At 44.6% G+C, this 15,490-nt stretch overlaps 1 protein-coding gene across 2 annotated transcripts; it reads left to right on the forward strand.

The window, feature by feature from the left end:
• The first annotated feature begins 3 nt into the window (after positions 1-3).
• Positions 4-12,662, forward strand: CSTF1 (cleavage stimulation factor subunit 1). 2 transcript variants are annotated; one of them, XM_010599444.3, is made up of 6 exons: positions 4-119; positions 3,109-3,309; positions 6,034-6,311; positions 6,468-6,665; positions 7,918-8,308; positions 11,846-12,662. In XM_010599444.3, exons 2-6 carry the CDS (start codon positions 3,141-3,143, stop codon positions 12,103-12,105), a joined length of 1,296 nt encoding a protein of 431 aa, XP_010597746.1. In that variant the 5' UTR covers positions 4-119; positions 3,109-3,140; the 3' UTR covers positions 12,106-12,662. The 2 variants fall into 2 exon arrangements, with proteins under 2 accessions (XP_010597746.1, XP_003419954.1); XM_003419906.4 differs by lacking the exon at positions 4-119 and adding an exon at positions 176-295.
• The last annotated feature ends 2,828 nt before the right edge of the window (positions 12,663-15,490 follow it).

Consider the following 15,490-nt stretch of genomic DNA (forward strand, 5'->3'; position numbering starts at 1 on the left):
AGTGCCCGCGGTGCTGTCCGGGATCGGGCATTTTTCTGGGAAACAACAGTTCCCTTGCGTCAGGGCTGCCGCACATGGAATAAATCCAGGGGAGGTGAACGAGCCTCTGGAACGTGCCAGTAAGTAAGATGGCGAGGAGGGCAGACGAGAGAATGGGGCCGATCGATAGCGCAGCGCTCGGCGCGGCGCCTTGTGCGCCTGCGCAGAGAACGTGCGCGCCGAGCGATCGATTGGGAAGCATTCGCGCCTCCATTTTTCTAAAAGAGAGCGGGGACCGCGAGAGCCGGATCAGCGGGTAAGGGGGTTCCGGGATGCGGGGAGAGTGGCTGTGCGGTCGGTTGGGGCCTGCAAGGGCCCGCGGGCAGGACTGAGGAGAGGCAGGAGGGTCAAGAGTGAGGGGAGAGGCCTGCAGCCTGAGCTCGGTTTTCTGAGTTGCCGGGCTGGGCCAGCACACCCCCTCCTCTTCTTAAAAGGGGACGTCGCGCCCGTCCCCTCCCCGTTCTTAGTTCGCCTTTGCCTTGGGATGGTTGTGGCGCGTACAGTAAGGAGAGTTTGTTCTCGCCCGGGTCTCCCAACTCCGGCATTCCTCGTGTCTCCGGGCCTCAGTGTCCCCACCTGCAAACGGGGGATAGTAAGTAGACTCCTGCTAGCCCGGCTAGTGAACGTACAGTGGGAGTTGGGAAGCGGGAGCTCGCTCTGCTTTCTTTTGTTGAGCTCTCTGTGCACCCCATGATACACTGAAGATACGGGTTAAAATAATAGTTAAGTTCTGAGCTCTGGGTGGATTAACCAGCCACACTTAACTTTGGTGGGTTTCCTAACCTCTCTGAGCCCCGTTTCATCGTTGTGTCTCAGTATTGCCTACAGAAGCATAGATGTACATAGATTTGCTTCTGCATACTCTTGACGTGCTTAGGACGGTGTCCAGTGTGTAGGAATGCTCAGTAAATGTTCCTGTTATTATTAACACCCACCAGTATAGTGTGGGGTTAGCACGCAGGCCCTGCCATTAGCAAGCTGTTTGACCCTGGCTGAGTTAGTTAACCTCTCTGGGCCTCAGGTTGGAGCCCTGGTGGCACAGTGGTGAAGAGCTCAGCTGTTGACTAGACGGTCGGCAGTTCAAGTCCACCAGCCACTCCTTGGAAACCTTATGGGGCAGTTCTCTGTCCTTCTAGTTGCTATGAGTCAGAATCAATTTGACAGCAATGGGTTTCATTTTGGTTTGGGCCTCAGGTTGCTTATCTCTAAGTAGGACTAGCTGTGGAGTGAATGAGGTGATGCATGTAAGCTGTTTACACAATGTGTACTGCATATTGTACTCACATGGAGTTGCCATAGTTGGAATCGACTCAATGGCAACTAACAAGAATGACAAATATCAAATAAATACTAGCCAGGATTATTGTTGTTAAGCTTTTAGGGAACATTACGAAGTTGTGTTTAGGGACAACACGGGCTCTAAAGACACACCCCCAGTGTTCCAGCCCTGATTTCTCCAGGCAATACTTGTGAGAACTTGAGTAACTTATTTTCCTTCACCTGGAAACAAGGAGATTACAAAACCTCCATTATAGGATGCTTTTGAGGATTAAATGAGATAAAACATGGTAAACGTTCAGTTAGTGTTAGCTGTTATTATGATCAGTAACCTCAGTGACTCTCCAGAGGAAGCTATGTAGTTAGAACAGGTGGTTCTCCATCTCTTTCCTACATACATCTTCTTTTTCAGAATATAGCAATACCAAGTAAATATAACAACACCAAGAGGTCCTGATGTTACGGTTCACTCTGGTTTTTCTTGTCTCTGTTTCTCCCTCTCAGGCTGCAAATCCACAACTTTTCTTTTTTATTACTATTCCCAGGCATCTGCAGCCTTCTGATTACCTGCCCACACGTTCGTTGGGTCTGTGATTTTTGATAATCAATGTCTTATCTAATTAGGTCCACTGTTACTTTGTGCCATCAAGTCAATTCCAACTCATAGCAACCCTGTAGGGCAGAGTGGGACTGTCCCATAGAGTTTCCTAGGCTGTAATCTTTACAGGATCCAATCACCAGGTCTTTTCTGGTGACTGACAGGTTGGAACTACCGACCCTTTGGTTAGCAGCCTAGCGCTAAACCATTGTGCCACCAGTGCTCCTTTAATAGGACTACTACAGGCCTTTTAAGACTTTGGGAGCACTTAGACACTTGGAAATCAATCTGAATGCACAATCATTCCAGATTTTTACTTTTCTCTCCCCCATTTTTCCCGTATGTTAGTTGGCAATATTTTTTTTAAGTGGTTCATGTTTTGTCTTTCCAGAGCATTCAACTTGTTTTAGTTTTCATTAAAACAATAGCTTTTTGCCCTCATATTTTAATTTATTGTGTAATTATATAATTCAGTAACAAGATTGGTTGCCGTAAAACAGATTTTAGGAACAAGCATGACTGACTTTGGTAAACATACAGCTCAGCTGGTGGAAACAGTAGTCCCTAGACGTTCGAGAAAGTAGCACCTGTCCACAATTGTCAACACCACTCAGTGTTTTGTTAACAGAAGAAATGGAAGTTCCTGGGACAGCAATAAAGGATTAAAATTGTAGGCAAGTGGTTTTGGCAGAATGAGCCGGGGTGGTGCAGCTTGTAGGTGCTTGGCTGCTAATCAAGAGGTTGGCTGTTCAAGCCCACCAGCAGCTTTGCAGGAGGAAAGACCTGGCAATGTGCCCCTGTAAAGATTACAGCCAAGAAACCCTATAGGACACATCTACTCTGTCACATGGAGTCACTGTGTTGGAATTGACTCGATGGCACCCAACAACAGTTTTGTCAGAGAAGGAAAGGGTGAGGGTAAGTTGAAGGGAAATGCTACTCTCGATCTCAGCTGGCATGACTCAAATGCCTTCTGTGCTCAGTGCCCTATGTGCACATCTTGTTAACCTTCAGTGATTTACTGAACAGCTGGGGAACCCGAGCCTCAGGGAAATGAAGTCACTGACCAAAGATGATGCGGCCACTAGAGCTGGATTTCAGCCCCACACGGTTGACCCCAGAGACCTGTGTTGCGTCCGGTGATTTCCTCATGCCTCTGCCCTTCCCCACCCACCCGTGTTCTCTTCTTGCAGCTGGCAGGGAAACCGTCTTCCTCGCCTCCAAGATGTACAGAACCAAAGTGGGCCTGAAGGACCGTCAGCAGCTCTACAAGCTGATCATCAGCCAGCTGCTGTATGATGGCTACATCAGCATTGCCAACGGCCTCATCAACGAAATCAAGCCCCAGTCCGTGTGTGCCCCCTCAGAGCAGCTCCTGCATCTCATCAAACTAGGTAGCCTGTCAGGGAATGCGTAGCTCCGAGACGAGGTTTTGGGTGTTTTCAGGCATCAGAGGTTTTTAAGATGATTATAGTTGAGTTTTAATGCCTACTATGGACCAGGTAAGGAGCCCTGGTGGCGCAGCAGTTAAAGCACTTAGCTGCTAACTGAAAGGTCAGCAGTTCGAACCCACCAGCCGCTCTGAGGGAAAAAGACGTGGCAGTTTGTTTGCATAAAGATTACAGCCTTGGAAACCCTGTGGGGCAGTTCTGCTTTGTCCTAGAGGGTCGCTGTGAGTCAGAATCGACTCGGCAGCAGCGGGTTCTTTTTTGTTTTGTTTTTGTTTTAAACGTGCCAGGTTTAGTGCTGGATACCAATGGGGTAAGCAAAGTCCAGATCATGAACACTTTAAGCTACTTCCAGCCTCAGGGCCTGAAGGACTTTGATGTGTTATTACTGACTTCCTTCAGGTCTTGGCTCACGTGTCACCTCAGAGTTGTCCTCACCCTCTAAAGTAATCCCATGATCTTCCCCACACTCCCCAGTTACTCCACCACAGCCAACCTGGCTCTTTCCTTCATAAGGGAATCGCTGTGTGAAATGTTCTTTATTGTTTGGGTTGTTCCTGCACAAGCCGTCTCTCCTCCTCCTCGCTAAAGTTAGTAACAGTCAGGACCTTGTCCTGTTCAACATGGCATTCTAACGCCCACCTGGCTATAGAAAACGCAATAGAACAGAGTGGCTGAATACATAGTCTTGTCTCAGTTACTGTGCTGGAGTTGAAACTGTATCTGATAGGCAGTGTGTTATAGGCCTAGCTCTGGAAGCAGACGCCAAGGTGGGGTTTGTGTATGAGATGTTTAATAGGGATCAGCACCTAAGCAGGGAAAGGGAGCACGCAGGATTGGGCAGAGGAATAAATCGAATGCAACTCAGGCCCAACAAAGCATCCCCAGTGGAGGGCACTAGAGTGAATGTTGTCCCTGAGTCTGTGTCAGGCCAAGAGAACCAAGCCTGTGTACCTGGCCTCACCCCATCCTAGGATGTGGACTGCACAGGGAAGGTAACCACCGTGGACGAGGTTGTGCCCTGCAGCAATCCCTCCTAGAACAGGAATCTGGGCGGCATGACTACATATGTACTGTACCTGGGGATGTGTTTCTAGCAGAGAGTAAAATGACTGAATCTGCAGCTTAGAGAAATCACTTTAAAGAAGGCAAACTTCAGAGAAGTATCTATAGTGTGAAACAAGCTGTGGTTTATACCCCACAGAACTGTCTTGTCTGCATAAACGGAAACAAAAAGGTCCACAGTGATACACAAAACAGAATATGCTCGAAGGGGGTTGGGCAGTCCAGGGGCATCTTCTTTTTTTTCTTTTTTTTGAGAGTATACCCAGTTTATTTTAAAAATTCTTTTAGGAATGATGTGGTGAGTGGGTTGTAGAAGTCTGAGCATGGAGGTCAGGAGACCAGTTAGGAGGTTTTTGCAATAGCACCATCAAGAGATTAAGAACGCTGTATGTTTTAATACCAGTAAGGCATGGCCGCTTCTTGGTTTTCTTTTTAAGATTTACTAAATGCCTTTCACTAAAAATATATTCATCCATTTTGTTAAGAAAAATAGAAAACGAGATTATACGCAGAATACGAGTATTATTGTATAAAATTACGTGTATAAAAAAATTTACTAAATGCTTATTCTTACTGGATGCAAAAATGGACAATTAGTGGGAGGAAAACTCGCCCAGAAACAAGATGAGTGGATACAAGAATCTGCCACTTAGTAGAGAGAGGATGGGTTATCATCAGATGACATTGGAAAAACCGTGTAGATGAAAAGAACCTCCTTACCCAATCCACAAAAATAAATTCCAAATGGATCACCGAGTTTAAATAAAGCCACAGAAGGATTGGAAGAGAAAATAGGTGCCCATTTGTTTGATTTAGAATGGAAGCATACTTTTCTAGGCAAAAACTTTTTAAAAAGCAGTAGTTAACAATTGTAAAAGCTGAGATTCTCTATAGATTACAGAACCCCACAAGCACCTCTGCTGTAACTAGTGTGCACTGCTTATGGGCCTGGGGTATAAATACAACCGCATCTCTTATTGTTAACTGTTACAACTAAATGCTGGCAGAGGTCCCCAGTTGTCAGATTTTCAGGAATTCCAGTCTCTCCCACAACCCCGTGCCTCTCCTTGATTTGGCCCAGCACTGCTTGGCAGCTTGGGAAGAGCTTGCCAGTGCCTAGAACGGTGGGCCTGAGGCCATCTCACACAAGGGTGACTGCCAGTATGTCTCCAGGCCATCAGCCCCCAACAGATACATGCTCACAGCCAGAGATGATCTCAAGGCCTGGGAGGGGAGTAGAATGTTGAAGGAGCAGGCCTCTTGCTGAGGTTACCAGGGCCGTAGCTCTTCATTTTCTAGTTGCTCAGCCCCATACAGAGCTGTTTGTTCAGGAGTGCGGTGTCAAAAGTAGGTTGCATGTAGCCTGTTACCGATGAGGAACCGATGTCCTGGCACTCACCTATATACGATTTCACCAATACCGTTCTCCCTGACTAACTCGCGAGGATTTTGTTTTTTGCCCCCCTTCTTCCTCTACGTGTTATTTAACCCCCCCACCCCCCGAAACTACTACTGAGAGTTTTCCACTAGGACAAAAAAATAAGCGAGAGTTTGTTTGTAATTAATTTCATTTTTTATCATGCCCATACTTTTGTTTTCTTTAAGGAATGGAAAACGATGATACTGCAGTTCAGTATGCAATTGGCCGTTCAGATACAGTTGCCCCTGGCACAGGGATTGACCTGGAGTTTGATGCAGATGTCCAGACCATGTCCCCAGAGGCTTCAGAGTACGAAACATGCTACGTCACGTCCCATAAAGGGCCCTGCCGGGTCGCCACCTATAGTAGAGATGGGCAGTTAATAGCAACCGGGTCTGCTGATGCCTCCATAAAGATCCTTGACACAGAGAGGATGTTGGCCAAGAGTGCCATGCCAATCGAGGTGAGAGTCCCAGAACGCGCTGTTGCTTACCTACCATTGTTCTTGGGTCAAATGAGAGAGTGGCTTAAACACCTTTCTCTTGTCAGGGTTTTAGATTGTGTGCTTTGATTTCTGGCAGATTTTATGTGTTAAGCATCTCTTTGCTCGTTGGTTTAGGTCATGATGAATGAGACTGCACAGCAGAATATGGAAAACCACCCAGTGATTCGAACTCTGTACGACCACGTGGATGAAGTCACATGTCTTGCTTTCCACCCAACAGAACAGATCCTGGCCTCTGGTTCAAGGGATTACACTCTTAAATTGTTTGATTATTCCAAACCATCGGCAAAAAGAGCCTTCAAATACATCCAGGTTAGAATCTGGGGTTTGGAAAGGAGCGTAACATTTTTTCTTAAGTGCCGTGAGCCGTCGTCTGACTGTTCTTTTTTAACAGCAGTCCCAGTGATCATCCTATAAAACAAGTACAGCAACAGGGAGACGTGCCGCAGGGGGCATGAGGGTGAGGCATCCTGGCGTGTCGCAGGCCAGCTCCCTCTGGCGGCCAGGACTGACTGGTCACAGTTCATGAGATGCGGGGTCAGAACCCATATCACTCTCAAAGGTCGTAAATCCTGTTAAAAACAAAACACAACAATTTGGCTAAGATGTAACTTAGGGAAATCAAAAAGTTGTTAAGTCAAAACTATCGAGAGCTTGCTGGAAAAGTGGCATCTGGTACCCTGTTTTGAATGTTCAGTTCAAAAATACTAATAGTAGTGGTTTCTACTTTAATAATTAAATTTGTTTTTTTACTCAATTTTTGGAAAGGCACCATTGTGGCACAGTGGTTAAGCGCTTGGCTGCTGACCAAAAAGGTTAGCACTTTGAGCATACCAGCCACTCCACTGGAGGCAGGTGTGCCAGTCTGATTCCGTAAAGATTGCAACCTCGGAAACCCTATGGCGTGGTTCTGCTCTGTCCTACAGGGTTGCTGTGAATTGACTCAATGGCAGTGGGTTCGGTTTGGGTTTTTTTTTTCCCCACTTTAAAATTTTAAATTTTTACTCAGTTTTTGGAGTCCTGGGGCAAATACGTGCAAGTTTTACGTTCATTCCGTAATCCTGCACAAATGCTTCATTGGTCGTTATTATGGTACATAGATATCTGAGTTCACCTGGTGCTCGTATTGCAAATAATGACGCTCACTCCTATAGTTTTTTGGAATAACCTTATCAATTTTGGAAATCTCTGTGCAGAAGATGACAAGCCATTGTGGTGCAGTGGTTAAGCACTCAGCTGCTAACCAGAAGGTCAGCAGTTGGAACCCACCAGCCACCCCACGGGAGAAAGTTGTGGCAGTCTGCTTCCGTAAAGGTTTCAGCCTTAAAAACCCAACAGGAGAGTTCTCCTCTGTCCTTCAGGGTTACCATGAGTTGGAGTCGAATTGACTCAGCAGCAGTGGGTTTGGTTTTTTTTGGTTTGGGTTCGAAAGATACTTTCCAGGGAGTCCTTTTGTTCCTTTTCATACCTATGTAATATTTGATTGTTGTTTTATGGATTTCCGTGTTTCCTGTGGACTCAGCGTCTGCCTGCTGGTCACCTGTGAATGTCTCTGTCCTAACAGGAGGCTGAGATGCTCCGCTCCATCTCCTTTCATCCTTCCGGAGACTTCATACTCGTTGGGACTCAGCATCCTACCCTTCGGCTCTATGACATCAACACATTTCAGTGTTTTGTGTCTTGTAATCCTCAAGATCAACACACAGATGCTATATGCTCCGTTAACTACAACCCTAGTGCCAATATGTATGTAACTGGCAGCAAGGACGGCTGCATCAAATTGTGGGATGGCGTTTCAAATCGCTGCATCACAACTTTTGAGAAGGCACATGATGGTGCGGAAGTTTGTTCTGCCATTTTTTCGAAAAATTCTAAATACATTCTCTCAAGCGGAAAAGACTCTGTTGCCAAACTCTGGGAGATATCAACAGGACGCACGCTGGTCAGATACACAGGTATGTGAAAAACTGGCATCACTTGGCATCTGTGTAGCATTTTACAGTTCCCAGAACTCTTAGATGCTCACAGTAGACCAACACAATAAATCTCTGAGCTTCAGATGCTCAGAGGAAGCTGAAGCTTAGAAGTTATCTAGTTTTTGCTAAGGCTATGGTTAGTAGGAGGCAGAGCTGGAAATAAAACCAGTTTCCTAGCTTTGCTCTTTGCGATACATGACAGCTCAGTGTAGGTTGGTTTCCATGGAGGTACCACAGAAGAACCTGGCAGGCTGGCTGTAGACTGATGGCCTGCCCTCTGCCCACAAAAATGGAAGTGCAGTCCAGAGAAAGCCTCAGTTAGTGTGACTCAGGAAGTCTACAAGTTCAGGAAAGAAGGGCCGAAAAGGAAGGTCTGGGCCCATTTCTAAGAGGGCAGAGGTAGCCCCCGAAGTAAGACCACGGATGTTCTGAGCCTGGACTAGTGAGCTCGTCAGACAAAAAACCAAGGTGGTCTAATTCTCTGTCATCAATTCATGTTGGTATCTCATGAAGAAAAGAGCTTGTGTGCTCTTTTTCTGGTGAAATCTATTTAAATTTATCCTATCACTAGCAGTTACTGTTCAGGCCTAATTATGTTTGCCAGTGAGTTACTAAAATATCATGTTGTCTTATTCTGTTCCTTGGAGCAGAAAAGACTGGTATTTGGTTTTTGGAAGAAAAAAAAACTCACAGGAAGACACTATTGGAAAAGACTCTGCTGTGCCAGGGACGGTCCCTGTAAATTAGCATCTTAGACAAGAAAACTGAAGAGTTCGTGGCATTGGGACCACCAGGGACAGTCCCTGTAAACTAGCATTTTAAACCCAGTGCCATCGAGTTGATTCTGACTCAATAGCGACCCTGTAGGACAGAGCAGAACTGCCCCATAGAGTTTCCAAGGAGCGCCTGGCAGATACAAACTGCCGACCTTTTGGTTAGCAGCTGTAGCACTTAACCACTACAGCACCAGGGTTTCAAAACTAGCATTTTAGAGAAGAAAATTGAAGGGTTTGTGGCATTGGAACCACCAGGGTGCAGCACAACCTACCTGAGATTTGTCTTGTGACCAGGGTTTGCTTCCAGGCCATCTTCCTGGCTTCCAGTGTATATAGCACAATTGCCAAGTCTTGCAAAGAGCCATTTTTGTCATAATCCTTTGTGACTTCATTGAAACACTTCAATTTTATATGTAGCTATTTTGAAAATAATCTTTACTCATTAGTATCCAAGGGCTTATTGCAAAAAGAAGGTACAAAAGTGATCAAAGTAAACATTGAAAGCCCCTCCCTCTTCAGAAGTAGCCACCGTTATTTTTCAAGACTGATGGGTATCTGGGTGGGTACACAGCCAGCCAGTCACAGTCGTTTATTGTCTTTGTTTTGTTCTGTGAGTGTTGGGGATGTTTCGTGGTGGCATGTGTTGACTGGTTTGTTCTGTGGAGAATTGCAGTTTGCTTTTCAGAATGGCATTCTGTGGGACTTTGTACACGGATTCCCGGGTTTTTTCTTTAACACCGCTAAGACCCTTCCATGCCGGCACATTAGATCTGTTTCCAGTTTTAACGTTTAGTTAGAGTTCAAGGGGTTCTTGAAATAGGAAAAGGAAGAACTTTTAAGAAAATATTAGAAATTTTGACGAAAATTAATTTAAGACACTAAACAAAGTGCTGGCCTAGAGGGAAAATATGCATGGCACATGTTAATACACAAATCCTGGTGGCGCAGTGCTTAAGCACTGGGCTGCTAACCAAAAGGTCGGCAGTTCGAACCCAGCAGCTGCTCCATGGGAGAAAGATGTGGCGGTCTGCTTCCATCAAGATATACAGCTTTAGAAACCCCACGGGGCAGTTCTTTTCTGTCCTACAGGGTCACAATGAGTCAAAGTTGACTCGATGGCAATGGATCGTTTATAATAGACACATGTCAGACATTGCATTAATGTCTTTGTAAAAAGGCCTTATAAATAAGAAAAAGATGAGCCCAGATTTGGCAGAAAAATGGCCAAAGGACATTGATTCATTTTATAAAAGAAATAAAAATGGTCAGTAAGCACAAGATGACCAGCCTCACTATGAACCTAAGAAATGTAAGTGGAAGTCTTTTTTTTTTTTTTTCCTGCTGATAAGATTTCAGGAATTAAGAAGATTGATAGTATCTGGTATTGATAAGGATTTAGGGAAATTATATGTATTGTGGGAGTGTCAATTGGTAAAATATTGTGAAGGGCAGTGTGTTGTCATATTTTAAGTACATGTGTTTTTGTCCCACCATATCCTGTCTTAGAAAGTCAGCCTGAGATAATCAGACAAGCGCGTACACATAAAAGGAAGTTCATCCAGTGTCGTCTGGAGTAATCAGAAATTGGAAACAACATACATGCCCATGATTATCATCAAGCAAATAATCATAGCAGTGCTTATTGAGTCCTTCTTATGCTGCAAAGCTGTATAAGCATCGTTGTTGTTGTTGTTAGTTGTAATTAGAGTCGATTCTGACTCATGGCGACCCCATGTGTGCAGAGTACAACTGCTTGCTCCATAGAGTTTTCAAGGCCGTCACCTTTTGGAAGCAGATTGCCAGGCCTGTCTTCTGAGGCACCTCTGCTTGGGTTCAGACCACCTACCTTTGGCTAGCAGTCAAACTTTTAACTGTTGTCATAGAATATCCTGTGGGATAGGTGCTTAATCATACCCACTGAACAGATAAGAAAATTAAGTCTTAGGGGTATTAAGTAATTTGCCCAAGGGTTACATCACAAGTAGTGTTGATTCCGGATCTGTCCAATACCAAAAGTTTGTGTTTTTAGCCAGTAAGTGATACTGCCTCTTTATAGACTGTCACCATATGTTATTGAATGAAAACACCATATGGCGTATGCTCTGACATATGTGCTTTTATATATGAGTGCACAACACATAGAGATACTTGGAAACGATTTTCACCAAACTATAGACTTTAAAACATATGTTTTCTTATGGTCCTAAAAAAGGATATAGCTTCCTTTTGGAGCTATTCATACTCTTAGTCCCAAGGAGTTCAGTTCCTAGGAATTTCATCCAAAGAAAATGAAGCTTTCTATACAAAAGAAGTTTATCACAACATTACTCATAATTGAATACAATCTAAATGCCTGGCAGTAAAATAATTGTTAGCTAATGGTGTATCCGGACAATGGGATACTTGGCAGCCAATTAAAAATCATGGGGGAAAATTACCCGACGTAAAATTGGTTTAAACCGTTTTAGGAAAATACTAGTTATGTATTAAAAATGTTTTTATGCCTGGACGTATATCACAACATTAACAGTGTTGCCCTCAGGTGGTGGACCTAGAGGTGATTTTCTCGTTTATACTTTTTTAGAGTTTCCACAATTGTACAGTACATGTGCACTACCTTGACAGTTTTCAAATGCTGTTTTCACATTGAAAGGACTGCAGTAGAGAAGGCTGAGGGTCTGAAAGGGGAAGGCCGCTCTCACTCGGCCCGCAGGTCCTCACCCTCCCGGTCTCTGTGCAGGTGCCGGTCTGAGCGGACGGCAGGTGCACAGGACGCAGGCGGTCTTCAACCACACCGAGGACTACGTGCTGCTGCCGGACGAGAGGACCATCAGCCTCTGCTGCTGGGACTCGCGCACGGCCGAGCGCCGGAACCTGCTCTCCCTGGGCCACAACAACATCGTCCGCTGCATCGTGCACTCGCCCACCAACCCTGGCTTCATGACCTGCAGCGACGACTTCCGGGCGCGCTTCTGGTACCGCAGGTCTACCACCGACTGAGCGGGCCGTGCACGGGCTTCCTTTCTCAAGGACTGCCCTCCACCCCGGCTGGCCCGCGTCAGCCTCCGTAGTAAGTCACTGTACCATCTTTGGTGGTTGAGCTGCCACTCGACAGCCTTCTTGGATTTGTATAAAAGAACCTTTTTTTACCTTGATGTGGAATCATGGTGGAGAAAGCTGGAAATGCAGATCTGTGCAGTTGCTCCACATTCCCTGAGGATTACAGTGTGATTTTTATCGGTTTCTAAGCCTAGGACTTGCCAGTTCTCTTGAATCTCTAGATTGTTTGAGGACGGATGGAGTATTGAAGCGCTTTCTAAATCTCAGGTGGCTCTTCCATGGAGAATTGTCATTTGGTTATTCTGTCAACTTTTGTACCTGTTGTGCTCCACCCTCTTTGTGTACTTACTTCCTTTCAAGATACATTTTGGCAGATAGAGTCCTGCAGCTCTGAGAATCAAGAGTTTTGTGCCGTATTGAAACCACGCTAGAGAATATTATCAGTTCTATCCTGAAATGGCATCATTCTGATAATAAAGCTCAGATCTGCAATTGTAGTGTTACATATTTTTTACTTCAATGATATTAACAGCCAGTTATTTCCTGAAGATTTCTAGATACGTCCTCCGTCATGACGTCCCACATTATCCTCTCATTTCCTGCTATGCTTACCTTCAGTTAATGTATTTCTGATGAGATTATGATTTCATTAGGAACATAGTGGAAAATTCAGTATATCCAGATCTAATCAAAATGAAGTGAGCCTTCTGTTGCTCTCAGGTGCTGCTCATCTTCACAAATGATTACCACCGACTGACTTTGTTCTTACAGAATTTAAATCTTATTTTTCAGTTCCCTTCAGCATGAGCTGTAACTTCTCATCATTGATGCACATGGTATCTGCAGCCTCAGGAGAGTTAGCCAACTGATGCATGTTTTCTTTGTCTTGAAACTTTTTAAAAGGTGACAATATTTCTATGGTTTCAACTCCAGCTAGGTCAGAAAATCCTGAACTCATTATAAGCATGAGCTGTGGTTTGTATTTATCCCCAAAAAACAAATACTTAATGGCCTGGGCCAGGGTATACCTACAAATATAATCTGGGATCATTTGATAACAGTAGTAAATAGATGAAAGTAAAAGTATTTGTTTTATGCTATAGGAACTTTAAACTCATCTTAAAGTTATTGCATAAAAATTCTGCGTTAGTCATCACCCTTGGGAGGGTCAGTTAAACTCCTTGGTCTGTGAAGCTATTTTAAAAGCATTCTTTAAGTGTTGTTAAATCCCAGAGCTCAGGGATATCATATCTTGATCCAGATAACCAAAAACACAAACCTGTTGCCGTTGAGTTGATTCCGACTCATAGCAACTCTAAAGGACAGGGTAGGGTTTCCAAGAGCGGCTGGTGGATTCAAACTGCAGACCTCTTGGTTGGCAGCCAGGCAAAAAGTCATGAGCCAAAACTCCCCACTTCCTTTTCGGACTTTTCTTTTGCTTTCAACTTAAGAAACTAAAGGAGAGGTTTGACGTTTTCCTCATTATCCTGCCCTGGCGTGTGTACCTGGCGTGTGTACCTGGCGTGTGTACCTGGCGTGTGTACTAGCACATGTTAGAACGGCCACACACTGCGCTTCTGGTGTGAGTGCCATTGTGTCTGTTTAATTGCTCGTGACTAAAAATAGTAATGCTTACGTTTTACAGTTTGAGGAGTCGTCTCAGCAATGGGTGTGCAGTTTCAGGATTTCTGCTTACAAAATCAGAATATCTTTGTGTGTTCCCAAAATAGTCTTTTTATTTTATTTTATTGTTTTTCTTTTAAAAATCATATTGATGTTCTGAGCTGATGTAAATGCCAGGAATATTATCCAGACTCCACCTCCTCACGTCATTAATTGTCCCACATGGTACCGTGGCACTCAAATGGTGAATATTATCCAGCTAGGATATGAAGTTATAACTTCGATGTTGTTTTTTAAAGATATGTGATTTCTAAAATAAACTTTTTATATATAATGTTTTAAAGCTAGTTCTTTTTTTATTTTTTTGGAGCATCAGCTCTCACACAGTAGGTGCGACTTTGGTCTAGTACTCTTCACACCATTTCTTTAGTGCTTCGTATTAGAAATCAGGTTTTGGTAGCTTAACCACCTTTAGCTGTGCACCTTTGCTCTTTACATCTACCCTCTGAGTTCCGAGTTTGAGCACAGTTCAGTGTCTTTGGCCCATTCAGAGAAAGCTACCTTTTCCCTTAGGAAGGGCAGTGTCATGGGGGACTCCTGTTACTAACTTGGTAAGGAGCAAGGAAAAAATCTCTTCTGGGCTACAGCTTCCTTTTCTGTGATTAAGGGGCTTAATTAAAAAAAAAAAAGCTCCAGCACGCACATCAACACGTGAAGCTCCTTTTTTGTAGATGCAACGTGATATAACAGATTTGAGGTGCGTTGACTTTTAGGGTGGAGACTTTTTTCTGAGAATATGGCAGACCAGATACTCTGAGAGCCCTGCAGAACAAACCTGGAAAGAATCTATTTTTAATGTCTGAATAGATAACAGCTAGCAAGAAAGGAGGAAATTCTTAAGAGGCAAAAACAAGAACACATAAATCCGGGTTAGTGGCGTGCTGGGGCTGACAATTGCACCAAGGACATTTGCCAGTCCCGTGTAGCCTGAGCATTTCTGAACAAAAGTCAAAACTTTGGGTCCTCACAGGGTGGGAACTTTGATCAAGACCCAGAAAGCCCAGAACCCTAAAAGCGCTCCCCTCAATGGAAGGGCAAACTTGGCAAAAACCCTGCCTCAGAGAAAGATAGGCAACCTGCCTGACTGGGCATTAGCCCAGGGTTTGCAGGGGAGGGGCATAGTGGGAGAGGAGAGGGTCTTCTAACCACAGACCCCCCCCTCAGATTTGGAACAGCTGACACTACCTTTGTGGCCTGGAAAAAAACAAGCTGGGAATTTAAAACAATCTCCAATCGGTAGTGGCCACAAGCGTCTTGACACAAGCTGGCACAGACTCTGAAAGAATACACTGAACCGCAGGCCTCAAATGATTCTCCCAGATACAGGTTCTGAGAGTCAGGTTCACAGTCAAATGTATGAGGAAACAGCCACCTTGCTGGTGAGAATCAGCAGAAACCGGAAGCAGATGTAGGAATTACCAGATGCAGAATATATACATTTGTATAACGTGAAGAACTAAAACAGGATAACTAAAGGGGGACCAGGGATCAAGAGACTCGAAAGTGGCCAAGTGGATTTGAACAAGAGAATGTTTAGAAAACTGTGTAGGAACAACCTCTATGGTTTTCACACCTGATGCTTTTGGCCTTTTCCTGGAGCTTTTTATTTTGCCTTCCTCCTCCCTTCAAGGAAACCTTGGTG

The sequence above is a fragment of the Loxodonta africana genome, chromosome 24 (assembly GCF_030014295.1).
Source record: "Loxodonta africana isolate mLoxAfr1 chromosome 24, mLoxAfr1.hap2, whole genome shotgun sequence".
Taxonomy (NCBI): domain Eukaryota; kingdom Metazoa; phylum Chordata; class Mammalia; order Proboscidea; family Elephantidae; genus Loxodonta; species Loxodonta africana.

What these genes read in the sequence shown, in the direction of transcription:
- CSTF1 (XM_010599444.3), top strand. Translation starts at nt 3,141, where the DNA reads ATGTACAGAACCAAAGTGGGCCTGAAGGACCGTCAGCAGCTCTACAAG. An exon ending in CCTGCATCTCATCAAACTAG is followed by an intron (nt 3,310 to 6,033) that starts GTAGCCTGTCAG and finishes GTTTTCTTTAAG; the next exon opens with GAATGGAAAACGATGATACT. An exon ending in GAGCCTTCAAATACATCCAG is followed by an intron (nt 6,666 to 7,917) that starts GTTAGAATCTGG and finishes CTGTCCTAACAG; the next exon opens with GAGGCTGAGATGCTCCGCTC.